Below are 14,508 nucleotides of genomic sequence, written 5' to 3'. Positions count from 1 at the left end.
TTGTGGGTCCATTTCTGGGTTCTCTATTCTGTTCCATTGATCTGAGTGTCTGTTTTTGTGCCAGTACCATACTCTCTTGATGATTACAGCTTTGTAATACAGCTTGAAGTCCGTGTTATACTTTCTTTATCAAATATATATCTCTACCCATATGTCAATCTATCTTAGTTAAATAAATTTTTTTAATGTTTATTTTTGAGAGAGAGAAAGAGAGAGAGAGAGAGAGAGCGCACGCAGGGGAGGGGCAGAGAGAGATGGAGACACAGAATCTGAAGCAGGCTCCAGGCTCTGAACTGTCAGCATGGAGTCAAATGTGGACCTTGAACCCATGAACTCTGAGATTATGACCCGAACTGAAGTTGAATGCTTAACTGACTGAGCCATTCAGTCTCCCAATCCATCTCAGTTTTTAGATGCATTTCTAAGTATGTTGCTGACATCAGTATACTTCTCTTAAATTCTTCAGCATGTATATCAAGTAACTAAAGTTCAGTGTTTATTTAGTTTTTTTTTTCTTTTAGGTAAAATTTACACACAAAGAAATGCACAAATCTTGTTTGCCTTTGCTGTTTTTAAAAAAGTGAACTTTTTATTGTAGAATAGGTTTAGATTGACAGAAAAATTTTGAAGCTAGTACAGTGAGTTTCCATACAGTCTATACCCAGTTTCCTTTATCATTAACACTTATCACTAGTATGGTGCATTTGTTGTAATTATTGAACTAATAGTGATATAACATTATGTACTAAAGTCCATACTTTATTCATATTTTCTTAGTTGTTACCCAATGTCCTTTTTCTATTCGAGGATTCTGTCTAGAATACTACATACATTTTGTAGTCCTGTCTTGTTAGGCTCCTATTGTGTTTCTTTAATCAACTTCATTGAGGCATAATTTATATAAACTGTACCCATTTAAAGTATTTAAAACAAAAAAATTTTTTTTTTAAGTTTATTCTTTGGGGGCACTGGGTGATTCAGTTGGTTGAGCGTCTGACTTCAGCTCAGGGCATGTCCTCACCATCTGTGAGTTCAAGCCCTGCATCGTGCTCCATGCCTACAGCTCAGAGCCTGGAGCCTGCTTCAGATTCTGTCTCCTTCTCTCTCTGCCCCTCCTTGCTTGTGCGCTCTCTCTCTCTCAAAAATAAAGAATAAATATAAAGTTTATTTCTGAGAGAGAGGGAGAGAGAAAGGGAGAGGCAGAGAGAGAGGGAGAGAAGCTCCCAAGCAGGCCCTGTGCTGTTCACCCAGAGCCCAGGGTGGGGCTCAAACTCATGCACCTTGAGACCATGACCACCTGGGCGGAAATCAGGAGTCAGACATTCAATCGACTGAGCCACCTACCTGCCTGCCTCCCGGCCAATTTAAGGTATTTAATTAGATAAGTTTTGACAGATGTGTATTGTTGTGATTTCACTGTTGCAATCAGGATGTAGAACATTTACATTGTCCTCAAAAGTTTTATGTCCTTTTTCAGTCGGACCCTAGGCAAGCACTGATCTTCTTTTTGTTACTGTATATTTGTTTCCATTTTCTAGAGTTTTGTTATATAGTATGTACTCTTCTGCCTTCACTCAGCATAATGATTTTTGAGATTCATCCATGTTATGTATGTCAGCAGATTATTCCTTTTTATTGCTGAGGAGTATTCATTGTATAGACATACCAAATGTGTCATTTCTTGATGGAAATTTGGGTTTTTCTTGTTTTTGACTATTGTGCATAAGGCAGCTGTGAATATTTGTGTGTAAATCTTTGTGTGGATATAGGTTTTAATTCTCTTGGGTAAATAGCTATGAGTGGAATGCATAGGTCTTAATGATAGGTGATGTTTAACTTTTTAAGAAATTACCAATCTTCAAAATTTTTGTAACCATTTTACAGTTTCACTAGCAGTATGTTTGAGTTCCATTTGCTTCATATCCTCGTCAACACTTGGTGTAATTTTAACCATTTTTTTAAGTCTATTTATCTGTTTTGGGAGAGAGAGCGAATGGGAGAGGAGTAGAGAGAGAGAGGGAGAGAGAGAATCCTGATCTCTGCCCTGAGAGCGCTTGAAGCCACAAACCATGAGATTATGGCTTGAACTGAAACCAAGAGTTGGTCGCTCAACCAGTTCAGCCCCAACCAGATGCCCCAATTGTAGCCATTCTGATAATATATACTAGTATCTCATTTTAGTTTTTACTTCACTGTTCCTGAGGGTTTAACCATGTTAAGCATCATTTTATTTACTTATTGGCCATTTTTATATCTTCTTTGTAAAGTTGGTGTTTAAATCTTTTGCCATCTTAAAATCAAGTTGTTTGCCTTCTTACTGAGTTTGAAGTGTTTTTATTACTTACTTACTTATTTATTTATTTATTTTAATGTTTATTTATTTTTGAGAGAGAGACAGAGCATGAGTGAGGGAAGGGCAGAGAGAGAGAGGGAGACACAGAATAAGAAGCAGGCTCCAGGCTCCGAGCTGTCAGCACAGAGCACGACGTGGGGCTTGAACTCGGGAACCGTGAGATCAGGACTTAAGCCCAAGTCAGATGCTTAACTGACTAAGCCACCCAGGTGCCCCAAGTTTCAAGAGTTTTTAAAATATATTCTAGACATAAATGTTTTGTTACATATATGTTTTGCGAGTGTTTCCTTTGTCCTTTGACTTGACATCTGTTCTCATAATGATGTGTTTTAAAGGGCAAATGTTTAAAATGTTTTTTAAATGAATTTTTAATTTTGGAACAATTTTAGCTTTGCAGAAAAGTTGTGAAGGTAATATAGAGGTTCCCTTATACCACTTACCCAATTTTTGTCGTTGTTAACATGTTGTGGCATGTTTGTTAAAACTAAGAACTGACATTGGTACATGACTACTTGCCAACCTCCAAATTTATTTGGATTTTAATAATGTTCTTTTTCTTTCCTTTCTTTAAATTTATTAAATGTTTATTTTGAGAGAGAGTGCGTGAGCACGCACAAGCAGGAAAGGGGCAGAGAGAGAGAATCCCAAGCAGGCTCTGTGCCGACAGTGCAGAGCCCAATATGAGGCTTTACCCTACGAACTGTGAGGTCATGACCTGAGCTGAAATCAAGAGTCGGATTCTTAACCAACTGATCCACCCAGGTGCCCCATTAATGTTCTTTTTCTGCTGCAGAATTGAATTCAGGGTACCATATTGCATTTAGTGTTAATGTCTCCATAGTCTCTGGTCTGTGACAGTTTTTCTGTCTTCCTTTCCTTGTTTTTCATGATCTTGGTAATCTTGAGGAATCCTGTCTCTGTATCTTGTGGAATGTCCCGCCAAGTTGTCTAATCATGTTTTCCTCTTTATTAGACTGGGGTTGGGGATTTTTGGAAAGGTAGAAAACAGTCCATCTTGTATCACATCAAGGGGAAGCGTATCCATATGACATCACTGATAATGTAAAGTTAACCTTTATCACTTGGTTACAGTCATGCTTGCCACATTTCTCCACTGTAAAGGTACGATTTTTCCATTTCCATAGTCTGTTCTTTACGTAAAGAGCCACTAAGTCTAACACACCTTCAAGGAAAGGTAGTGGTTTGAGAATTAAAGCTCCATCTCCTAGAGGGGGGAGTATCTACCTATATTACTTGAAATTCTTTTGTAAGACATTGGCATCCTCCAATTAAAAAATATTTGTTCGATCATTTATATCAGTATGGATGCATGCATATTTATTTTATGCTTTGGGTTATAATGCAATCCTGCGTTATTTTGTTATTCAAATTGTACCTGCTTTAGCCGTTGGAAGCCTTTTCAGGTTGTCTCCTCTGTCCAGTTTACATGCCTCCCTTCTTTTGTTTTTTGAGTACTTCTTTATTTCCTGTCATTACAACATGTGCTAGGCTCATTGTGTATATTCCATGCCCCAGCTCTAGGATAAACCATCTCACTAAGGAGCCCTGTTTCCTTTTATTGGGGAATAATATTTAGAAGCCAAGATCTAGACACTGTGTATGTTTGTTGGTACAAGGCCTCTCAGATAGCTAGTATAGTGTATGTATATACACTCACCTATGGGTGCAGGCACATTTATAATTGTTTCTGTATCCATCTGTATCTATGTTAAGCTAAAGATTAGTTTGTACTGAAGTTGGCTACTCTAATCCAGTATCAAAGTGTTTGTTCTAACCTGATCTCCTTTATCTTGTAACTTTCAGACATTGAGAAACCTGACTCCCACTATCTACTGTCCATCTCTTACTGGTTTCAAATTTTTATGAAGATCAGAATATCCATTTTTCTTTTATAGTTTGTGCTTTTTGAAACTTTCTTCCACCATAAGATTACAAAGGTTTTTATCCCATGTGTTTTACTAGAGGTTTTATAGTTTTAGCTTTGTGTATTATAGGAGGTAAAAGTTGTGGTTCTTTTTATGTACATGAATATCGAATATCTCAACATCACTTTTTGATGAAAAAGATGCCTCACTGAATTGGCTTGGTACTTCTGTCAAAAATATATTTTCTATATACATGTAGGTCTGGTTCTGGATTTTGTTCTACTTATCAAGCATTACCACATTGTCTTGATTTCTTTTGCTTTATAGTACGTCTTGAAATCAGGTACTGTAAGTCCTTTAACTTTAGTCGTCTTTTTAAAGATTACTTTGTATATCCTAGGTCCTTTGCATTTTCATTTAAATGTTATAATCAACTTGTTAATTTCTTTCTTTTTTCTTTTTTTTTTTAAGTAATCTCTATGTGCAATTTGGGGCTCAAGCTCATGACTCCAAGGTCAAGAGGTACACACTCCTCTGACTTAGCCAGCCAGGCTTCCCTGTTAATTTTTTTTTTTCTTTCTGATTTTCTTTTTCTTTTTTTTTAAAGTTTATTTTGAGAGAGCATGAGTGCTTGTGCATGAGTTGGGGAGGGGCAGAGAGAGAGAGGAGAGAGAGAATCCCAAGCAGGCTCTGCACTGTCAGCACAGAACCTGACGTGGGGCTTGATCTCATGAACCAGGAGATAAGTGATATGAGCCGAAACCAAGAGTTGGATGTCTAAATGCTTAAGTGACTGAGCCACCCAGGTGCCTGCTCCTCTTAGTTTCTTTCTTTCTTTTTTAAGTTTATTTATTTAGAAAGAATGAGTTGGGGAGGGACAGAGAGAGAAGGGGCAGAGGATCTGAAGTGGGCTCTGTGCTGACAGCAGAGACAGCCCCAACTCGGGGCTTGAACTCACCAGCTGAGCCATGAGATCATGACCTGAGCCAAAGTCGGATGCTTAACTGACTGAGCCACCTTAGGCACCCCCTGTTAGTTTCTATAGTAAAAGCCTTCTGGGATTTTGTTTGGACTATAGTGAAGCTGTAGGTCAATATGGGGAGAAACAATATTGTAATAATATTTAGCCTGCCAATTCATGAACATGGTATATCATTTCATTTAAGTCTTTTGAAATTTCTCTTAGCAATGATTTGTAGTTTATAGTGTAGAGGTTTTTTCTGTATCTTAAATTTATTTTTAAGTATTTTATGTTTAATGATTCAATGGAATTACTTTTAAAAACTACCTTCTAGGCTGGCTCAGTCAGAAAAGTATGAGACTTTTTTTTTTTTCAAGTTTATTTATTCTTGACAGAGAGAGAGCATGCATGCAAACGGGAGAGACAGACAGACAGACAGACAGACAGACAGACACACACACACACACACACACACACACACACACAATCTGAAATAGGCTTCAGGCTCTGAGCTGTCAGCACAGAGCCCAGTGTGGGGCTCAAACTCTGAATGGTGAGATCATGAGCTGAGCCAAAGTCGGATGCCCAACCAACTGAGCTACCCAGGTGCCCCAGAAGAGTATGTGACTCTTGATCTTGGGGTTATGAGTTCAAGCTCCATGTTGGGTATAGAGATTACTTAAATGAATAAATAAAAACTTAAAAAAAAAAAAAACACTCTGGGAGTGCCTGGGTGTCTCAGTCAGTTAAGCAACTGACTTTTGATTCCAGTTCAGGTCATGATCTCATGGTTTATTAATTTGAGCCCTGTGGTGGGGCTCTTTGCTGACAGTGTGGAGCCTGCTTGGGATTCTCTCTCTCCCTCTCTTTCTTCACCCCCTCTCTCTTTTTCTCTCTCTCTCTCAAAAATAATAATTAAAAAAATACTGCATAAAAAAACTACTTTCTAATTGTTTACTACTAAGATTTAAAAACAGAATTGTTTTGTCTGTTAACTTGGTATCCTGTGACCTTGCCAAATTTTGTTATTCTAGTAGTTGTTTTGTATATTACTGAATATTTTCTACATAAACCATATCATCTGCAAATCAAGGCAGTTTCAATCTTTATGAGTTTTCTTTCCTTATTGTTTCGCTAGGATCCTTGGTACAGTGGTAAAAAGAAGTTGTAAGAGTGGGTATGTGTTGTACTTGATTTTTAGGGAAACGTTCACTATTTCTCCAGTAATTAGACTGTTGAAGGTTGTTTTTGTTTGTTTTGTTTTTGATGCTCCTTTCTAATTGAATAAGTTTCCCTCAATTCCTGTTTTATTGTGAGCTTTTACATAATAGGTTGAATTTTGATAAATGATTTGTGTTCTTCTAATTGGTCATAATATTTCTCTTTTATTGTTAATGTGGCGAATTATATTGATTATATTCTCTGGATAAACTTTTTTTTTGTCATGATATATATGCTTTTGTTGTTTGCTGGATATAATTTGTTAATGTTCTCAGGATTTTTTTTTTTTTTTTTTGGTTTCTGTTTGCGAAAGGTGTCGGGTTGTAATTTTCTCTTTTTGTAATGTCCTTGGGGGTTTTGGTGTTAGTTATGCTGGTATCATTAATGGAGTTAGGAGGTATATCTCTCTTTTGCTTTCTGAAAGGGTTTGTGTAAGATTGGCGTTACTTCCTCCTTAAATTAAAAAAAATTTAAAAAAAATTCTTTTTTTTTTTTTTAGACAGAGAGAGACAGAGCACAAATGGGGGAGGGGCAGAGAGAGAAGGAGACACAGAATCCAAAGCAGGCTCCAGGCTCTGAGCTGTCAGCACAGAGCCCGATGCGGGCTCAAACTCAGAAACCGTGGGATCATGACCTGAGCCGAAGTCAGACGCTCAACTGACTGAGCACCCAGGCACACCCCCCCCCCCAATTTTTTTTAATGTTTATTTATTTTTGAGAGAGAGAGAGAGAGACAGACAGAGCATGAATGGGGGAGGGCAGAGACAGAGGTAGACACAAAATCTGAAGCAGGCTCCAGGCTCTGAGCTGTCAGCACAGAGCCCAATGCAGGGCCTGAACCCGTGAACCACGAGATCATGACCTGAGCCAAAGTTGTACGCTCAACCGACTGAGCCACTCAGGTGCCTCTCCTCCTTAAATGTTTGATAGAATTCAGCAATGGGGAAGTATCTTGGGGAAGATTCTTTGAGATTTTGCATAGATCTTTTTCGCTTTTCATCCATTAGTTTTAGTGGATCTTGCCTTGTGGAGAGGTTTTTGATAATTCAGATAGAATTTCACTATGTGGTTCTTTTTGTTGTGTTTTGTATTTATTTTTGTACATAATTATTCTGGTTTTATTTAGGAAGGCATTTTATAGTGGTTTTTACTTTAAATTTTTATAATGGCCTCATCTTTTTTGTTAGTAGTAATTAGTTTCTTATTCTGAACATTGTCTTCCCCTGAGCAAGGGTCTGTTTCTGTCTATTCCCTTATCTTTTCTACTGTCCATTTTCAATTTTACTCTTTGTTTTCAGAGTTTACCATTGTCCTCTTACATAAACTTTTTTTTAATTTTAAGTTTTTATTTTAATTCCAGTTAGCTAACATACAATGTTATAGAAGTTTCAGGTGTACAATATAGTGATTCAACACTTCCATACATCACCTTGTGCTCATCAGAGCAAGTGCACTCCTTAATCCCCATCACCTATTTAACCCATCCCCTAAAACACCTCTCCTCTGATAACCATCAGTTCTCTATAGTTAAGAGTCTTTTCTTACTTCTCTCTCTCTCTCTCTCTCTCTCTTATTTTTTCCCCTTTGCTTGTTTGTTTTGTTTATTAAATTTCACATTTGAATGAAATCGTATGGCATTTGTCTCTCACTGACTTCACTTAGCAATATACTCTCTAGCTTCATCCATGTCATTGCAAATGGCAAGATTTCATTGTTTTTTATGGATGAATAATATTCCAATGTATATATATACCACATCTTCTTTGTTAATTGGTGGACATTTGAGCTCTTTCCATATCTTGGCTATTGTAAATAATGTTGCGACAAAGATAGGGGTCTATTTATACCTTTGAATTAATTTTCTTGTGTTCTTTGGGTAAATACTTAGTAGGGTGATTGCTGGATCATAAGGTAGTGTTATTTTTAGCTTTTCGAGGAACCTCCATACTGTTTTCCATGGGGGCTGCACCAGTTTGAATTGCCACCAACAGTACACAAGGGGTCCTGTTTTTCCATATCCTCGAAATCTACATTTTTGAGAAGTTTTATTTGTAAGTTTTAATGATAACCCTGACTTTCTTGCTGTTAAAATTGAAGTATTTGGCTTACTTACCTTATTTGACATCTTTGTCTTTGCCTCCCATTTTTTTTTTTTTTTGTACAGTGCCATGGATGTTCTCCTGTCACCTTATTTTGTTGCTTTAGTTTTAGAACTATAGGTAAATATATTGTGCTTACAGCCAGCCTATCCTTGTTGCTGCATTTTCCTGTTCGTATCTTCATTAGCTGAGATTTGCGCCGTAGCAGTTTTTATGCTTCATGGTCTCAGTATTTCTTAAGTTCTTGCATGTTCTAAAGTGTTTGTAGTCTTCATACTTGAAGGACAGTTTGGCTCAGTATAAATATTTTGGCTTGTATATACACGCTTGTCTTGAGTATCTTGAATGTATTTTATTGTGTTATTGACATTGAATGCCGCTATGTTGAAACTATGTTGAAATTTGAGGGTAAAAATTTTTTTTTCCCTTTATAAGTCTGTTTGCCCTTTTGGGTGGCTACCCAAGGATTTTTTATCTTAAAAGACCAATAACTTGATCAGTAGCATGTATTTTGTAAGTGATCATCATCTTGAGTCATTTTTGTCTGTTACACATTTTGCCCTTTCAAGTGAGTAATAACCAAATTTTTAATTTCAGTATGTTTTCCTGAATTATATTTTCAAATGTTTGCTCTTTCCTATTATTCTGATTTTTTATTTGAAGATTTCAGTTATTCCCATGTTGAATTTTTCTTTTTTATATCCATCATTTTCTCTGCTTTCCTTTTTAAATTTTTGTTATATTTTGTTGGCTGTTTTCAATTCTCTAGATCCTTTTAGGTATTTTCTAGCTTTTTATAACTAATGTTGTATTCAGTTTATCTTTATTTCTTTGTTGAGTGTTTTCCCTATGTATTTTGAAGTTTCAGTACCTTAGAGTTTTGTCTTCTCCTGTTTTCTTATGGTGTCTTCAGTTCTTATATTTTTGCTCTATAGTTCGGCTTCATGGGTAGTATTGCTTGATAACATCTTGAAAGTTTATGGTGAAGTTATTCCTACTTTTCCCATGAACTGTGAGATCATGACTTGAGCTGAAATCAAGAGTTGGACTCTCAACCGACTGAGCCACCCAAGGCGCCCTTGATTCATCACCTTTAAACAGTGTTTTCTGATCTTCCTCATTCTCATATAGTGATAGCACTAATCTTAATTCTTCTTTAGTCACATGAAATTTGAATCATTATACTTGAATGTCTACTTTTGTTTTATTAACTATAAATAGTGCCTTTTCACTCCTACTTTTTTTTCCCTACTATTTTGTAGTCTGAGTTTGTTTGCTTAATGTATGATGAATACATTTCTTGGTCATTAAATATTCTATAAGGTCATTTTCATGATTTCATATCATTTTTATTTATATTGATAATATACCTAATTCCAAATTATTAGACAATAATATTATTTATTTAGTTATTTATTTTTTACATTTATTTATTTTTGTGAGAGAGAGACAGAGCACAAGTGGGGTAGGGGCAGAGAGAGAATGAGACACAAAATCCGAAACAGGCTTCAGGCTCTGAGCTGTCAGCACAGAGCCCAACGTGGGGCTTGAACTCACAAACCGTGAGATCATGACCTGAGTCGAAGTCGGACACTTAAGCGACTGAGCCACCTAGGCGCCCCAGATTATTATTTTTTAATTACAGTATAGTAAACATTCGTTAGTTTCAGGTGTACACTGTAATGATTTGATAATTCTCTATATGACTCAGTCTTCATCAAGATAAGTGTACTTTTAGGGTGCCTGGGTGTCTCAGTCAGTTGAGCATCTGACTCTTGACTTTAGAAGGTGTTGTGATCTCGGTTTGTGAGATCCAAGCCCTGTGTTGGGCTCTGCACTGAGAGTGTGGAGCCAGCTTGGGATTCAGTCTCTCTCTTTCTCTGCCCACTCCCCCCACCCCTGCTTTGCTCTCTTTCTGTCTCTCAAAATACATAAGCAAACTTTAAAAAGTAAAGGTAAGTGTACTATTAGTCCCCTTCACCCATTTCACTCATCCCCCCACCCACCTTTCCTCTGGTACCCATCAGTTTGTTCTCTGTAGTTAAGAGTCTGTTTTTTGGTTTATCTCTTTTTTTCTTTCTTTATTTGTTTTCTCTCTTAAATTCCACATAGTTCACTCCTTACTTTTAAGATTAGGACATAAACATCCACTTCCTTCCATTCTACTCCTTCTATCTTTTTATATTATCAGGACTGATAACATTTATATTTTTCCGTGACAGTTATTAAGTCTTGATTAATTTGCAGGTTAATCCTGAAAGGTCAAAAATCTTGAAATCCTGAAAAGTCAAAAACCAATGAATAGTTTTTACCTTTCTATGAATAATGACAGTGTTTTTCACTGTAGAGCTAAGTAAGGTGCTAGGATTAAATTTCCTTCTTGGTGGATCTTTTTTCACTAACTCTGGCCACTCAGTGGGAAATACTCCTGTATTATTAAATTTATTCATTCATTCAATGATATATATTGCTGCCTTCTCTACTCACCAAGGGTCATTCAAAGCACTGGATGTTAAGAAGTTAGAAGTGTAAAAATCCCTGTTTTCTTGGAGCTTACATTTGAATGAAGATAAACTAATGGATATGTAAAATACTTAGTATGTCAGATGGTGACAAGTGCTTGGAAGAAAATAGAGCAGTGAGGGGGAACATTGAGTTCACGGGATAGGGATAGGCGTGGAGGAGATTGTATCACTTTCTGCAGAGCCTGACAGGAACATAATGTATGCAGGGCTTCTTGTAGTGATTCCTGTATGTGGGGAAAAAGGACCCACTGAATTTATCTCCTGATGGTCTTCAAAAATTTCAAGAGTTTTTTGTTTGTTTGTTTGTTTTTTGTTTTTTGTTTTTTAAACATTCAGGTAGTTTAACAGTTTTCTAAATTTCTGATGATGTGAAAACATTCATATTCTTTTTGTCAAATGACCTCTCCCCTAGTGTCATCTTCCTGTTCCACTTCAGAGGGATTGTTTTCTAGGCCTGCTGCAAAGTGAATATGCTAAAAGTTAATACTGTTTTCATGAGTTGGACCCATTGTTTACTAGATCCCATGTGTTATTTTCTTTATCATTTCATTTTGTAGGAATGTAATCTCAATTTACTAAAAGAATGTGTAGAAAGTAAATTTTGTATCTTTGTTATCTTAAAATGCCTTTTATTTTGATAGCTGGCCAATGGTTTTGTGAATTAAGACAACTCTAAATCCAATACGTTTCCCTTAAACCTTTGAAGTTCTTCACTGATATCTATATCTATATATCTATATCTCTCTATCTCTATCTTTATCTCTATCTCTATCTCTATATCTATGTCTCCACACACAGACACACATATATATCTCCTCTTTGATGTATTGTTGCTGATGAGAAGTCAGTCTGGTTTATTTTGTTGTTTCTTTGTAGATGCATGTGTATATGTATATGTATCTTTCTAGGTATCTTAGAGATGTCATCGACTATTTTAATGATATAGTATTCGTTAAATATTATTTTGTTGAGAATGAATTTACCTTGATACATTTTTTAATTCTTCCATAGTGGTTCTGATTATAAGTCATTTTTTTCTTCAAAAATTCTTTATACATTTTATAAGAAATTCAGATAGGATGTATCTTAATTGGGAAGTAATTTCTCTCTCTGTAAGCCAGTGTATTATTTTCTTTAGTGTCTGGATTGTTTCTGATTATTTGGGAAAAGAAAAATAAGAGAAAAAGCCAAACTTTCTTTTCCAGTGAGATTCTAATGTAATTTTTAAATCATTGATAGATATTCCCTTAATAGGGACGCAAATTAAATTTGTTGCTTGACTCCATTCCTGCACAACCCTATTTGAAAAATTGTAGACTCCTTCCTTCTTTTTCCTTTGTAGAAGTTGGCATGTTTATACTTCATTAGATATAAACTAGATGAGCTGAAGGATCTTAGTAATATTTGCTGAATAAATGTACTGTAATTCTATAAGTAAATCTACTGATCTAATTAATTATAGATATGATGCTTACAATGTGATTTATTTATTATTTTTTGTTGTTTCAACTTTTATTTAAATTCTAGTTAGTTAACATACAGTGTAATATTGGTTTCATGAGTAGACATTAGTAGTGAGTCACTTACAGATAATACCTGGTGCTCATCACAAGTGCCCTCCTTGCTATCCATCACCCGTTTAATCCATTCCCCACCCATCTCCCCTCCAGCAGTCCTAGGTTTACTCTCTATAGCCAACAGTCTCTACAATGTGTTTTTTTAATTTTTTGAGAGACAGAGAGCATGTGCATGTGGGTGCATTTTAGTGGGGGAGGGGTGGGGAGAGAAGGAGAGAGAGATTCTTTATTTTTTTAATTAAAACATTTTTTTTTAAAATTTACATCCAAATTAGTTAACATATAGTGCAACAATGATTTCAGGAGTAGATTCCTCAGTGCCCCTTACCCATTTAGCCCATCCCCCCCTCCCACCACCCCTCCAGTAACCCTCAGTTCTCCATATTTATGAGTCTCTTCTGTTTTGTCCCCCTCCCTGTTTCTATATTATTTTTGTTTCCCTTCCCTTATGTTCATCTGTTTTGTCTCTTAAGGTCCTCATATGAATGAAGTCATATGATTTTTGTCTTTCTCTGACTAATTTCACTTAGCATAATACCCTCCAGTTCCATCCACGTAGTTGCAACTGGCAAGATTTCATTCTTTTTGATTACTGAGTAATACTCCATTGTGTATATATCCCACATCTTCTTTATCCATTCATTCATCGATGGACTTTTGGGCTCTTTCCATACTTTGTCTATTGTTGATAGTGCTGCTATAAACATGGGGGTGCATGTGTCCCTTCGAAACAGCACACCTGTATCCCGTGGATAAATGCCTAGTAGAGCAATTGCTGGGTCGTAGGGTAGTTCTATTTTTCATTTTCTGAGGAACTTCCATACTGTTTTCCAGAGTGGCTGCGCCAGCTTGCATTCTCAGGAGAGAGAGAATTTTAAGCAGGCCCTATGCCTAGCATGGAGTCTCACAAGGGGATTGAATTCACGACTGAGATTATGACCTGGACTGAAATTAATAGTTGGACACTTAACCAGCTGAGTCACCCATGTGCCCTTCTACAACGTGATTTTTTTTTTTTAAGTTTATTTATTTTTGAAGGAGAGAGAGGCAGAGAGGGAAAGAGAATCCCAAGCTGGCTTGGCGCTGTCAGTGCAAATCCTGATGTGGGGCTTGAACTCATGAACCATGGGATTATGACATGAGCGAAATCAGAGTTGGACACGTAACCCACTGAGCCACCCAGGCACTCCATGCAATGTGTTTTTAAAAACAATTTGCTGGTGTATAGTGATTTTAAGGATTTTACTCTCTTTAAATAGGAGAAAGAAGCACGCCATTCATAGTAGTGACACAACTTCTTCTGATGAAGAACGGTTTGAAAGAAGGAAATCAAAGAGCATGGCGAGAGCAAGAAACAGGTTAGTAAATTTTTTTATTGTTACATCCATGGTAGAAAAAAGGAAGAGGAGTTATTTTTATTTATTTATTTTTTTAAGTAGGCTCCATGCCCATCGTAGGACTTGAACTTACTACCTTAGGAACAAGAGTCATATGGTCTAGTTACTGAACCAGCCAGATGCCCCAAGAACAGTTATTTTATTTATTAAAAAAATTTTTTTTCTAACATTTGTTTATTTTTGAGAGAGAGAGAGAGACAGAATGTGAGTGGGGGAGGCATGGAGAGAGAGAGGAAGACACAGAATCTGAAGCAGGCTTCAGGCTCTGAGCTGTCAGCACAGAGCCCAACATGGGACTTGAATCCACAAACTGCAATATCATGACCTGAGCCGAAGTCGGATGCTCAGCCAACTAAGCCACCGAGGTGCCCTTGAACAGTTATTTTTTGAATGGGATTCTTATCTATACCAGTATTTTGCTAACACCTATATTCAGTACATATTCTCTCTTCTCTCTTCTCTCTTCTCTCTTCTCTCTTCTCTCTTCTC

General features: G+C 36.6%; 1 protein-coding gene across 3 annotated transcripts in view; it reads left to right on the top strand.

Annotated features, from left to right (window-relative positions):
* Positions 1–14,508, top strand: part of ATAD2B (ATPase family AAA domain containing 2B) — a 169,537-nt gene that overhangs the window by 48,290 nt on the left and 106,739 nt on the right. For all 3 annotated transcript variants that reach the window (XM_040496165.1, XM_040496164.1, XM_040496163.1), the window contains exon 9: positions 13,882–13,980. In XM_040496165.1, the coding sequence (XP_040352099.1) occupies positions 13,882–13,980 (99 nt within the window). The remainder of the gene's footprint in view (positions 1–13,881; positions 13,981–14,508) is intronic.

This window comes from Herpailurus yagouaroundi, unplaced genomic scaffold (assembly GCF_014898765.1).
Source record: "Herpailurus yagouaroundi ecotype Mexico unplaced genomic scaffold, PumYag 188, whole genome shotgun sequence".
NCBI lineage: Eukaryota > Metazoa > Chordata > Mammalia > Carnivora > Felidae > Herpailurus > Herpailurus yagouaroundi.
Note: the sequence above shows the minus strand (reverse complement) of the source record. Positions and strands in the feature narration are given on the sequence as shown.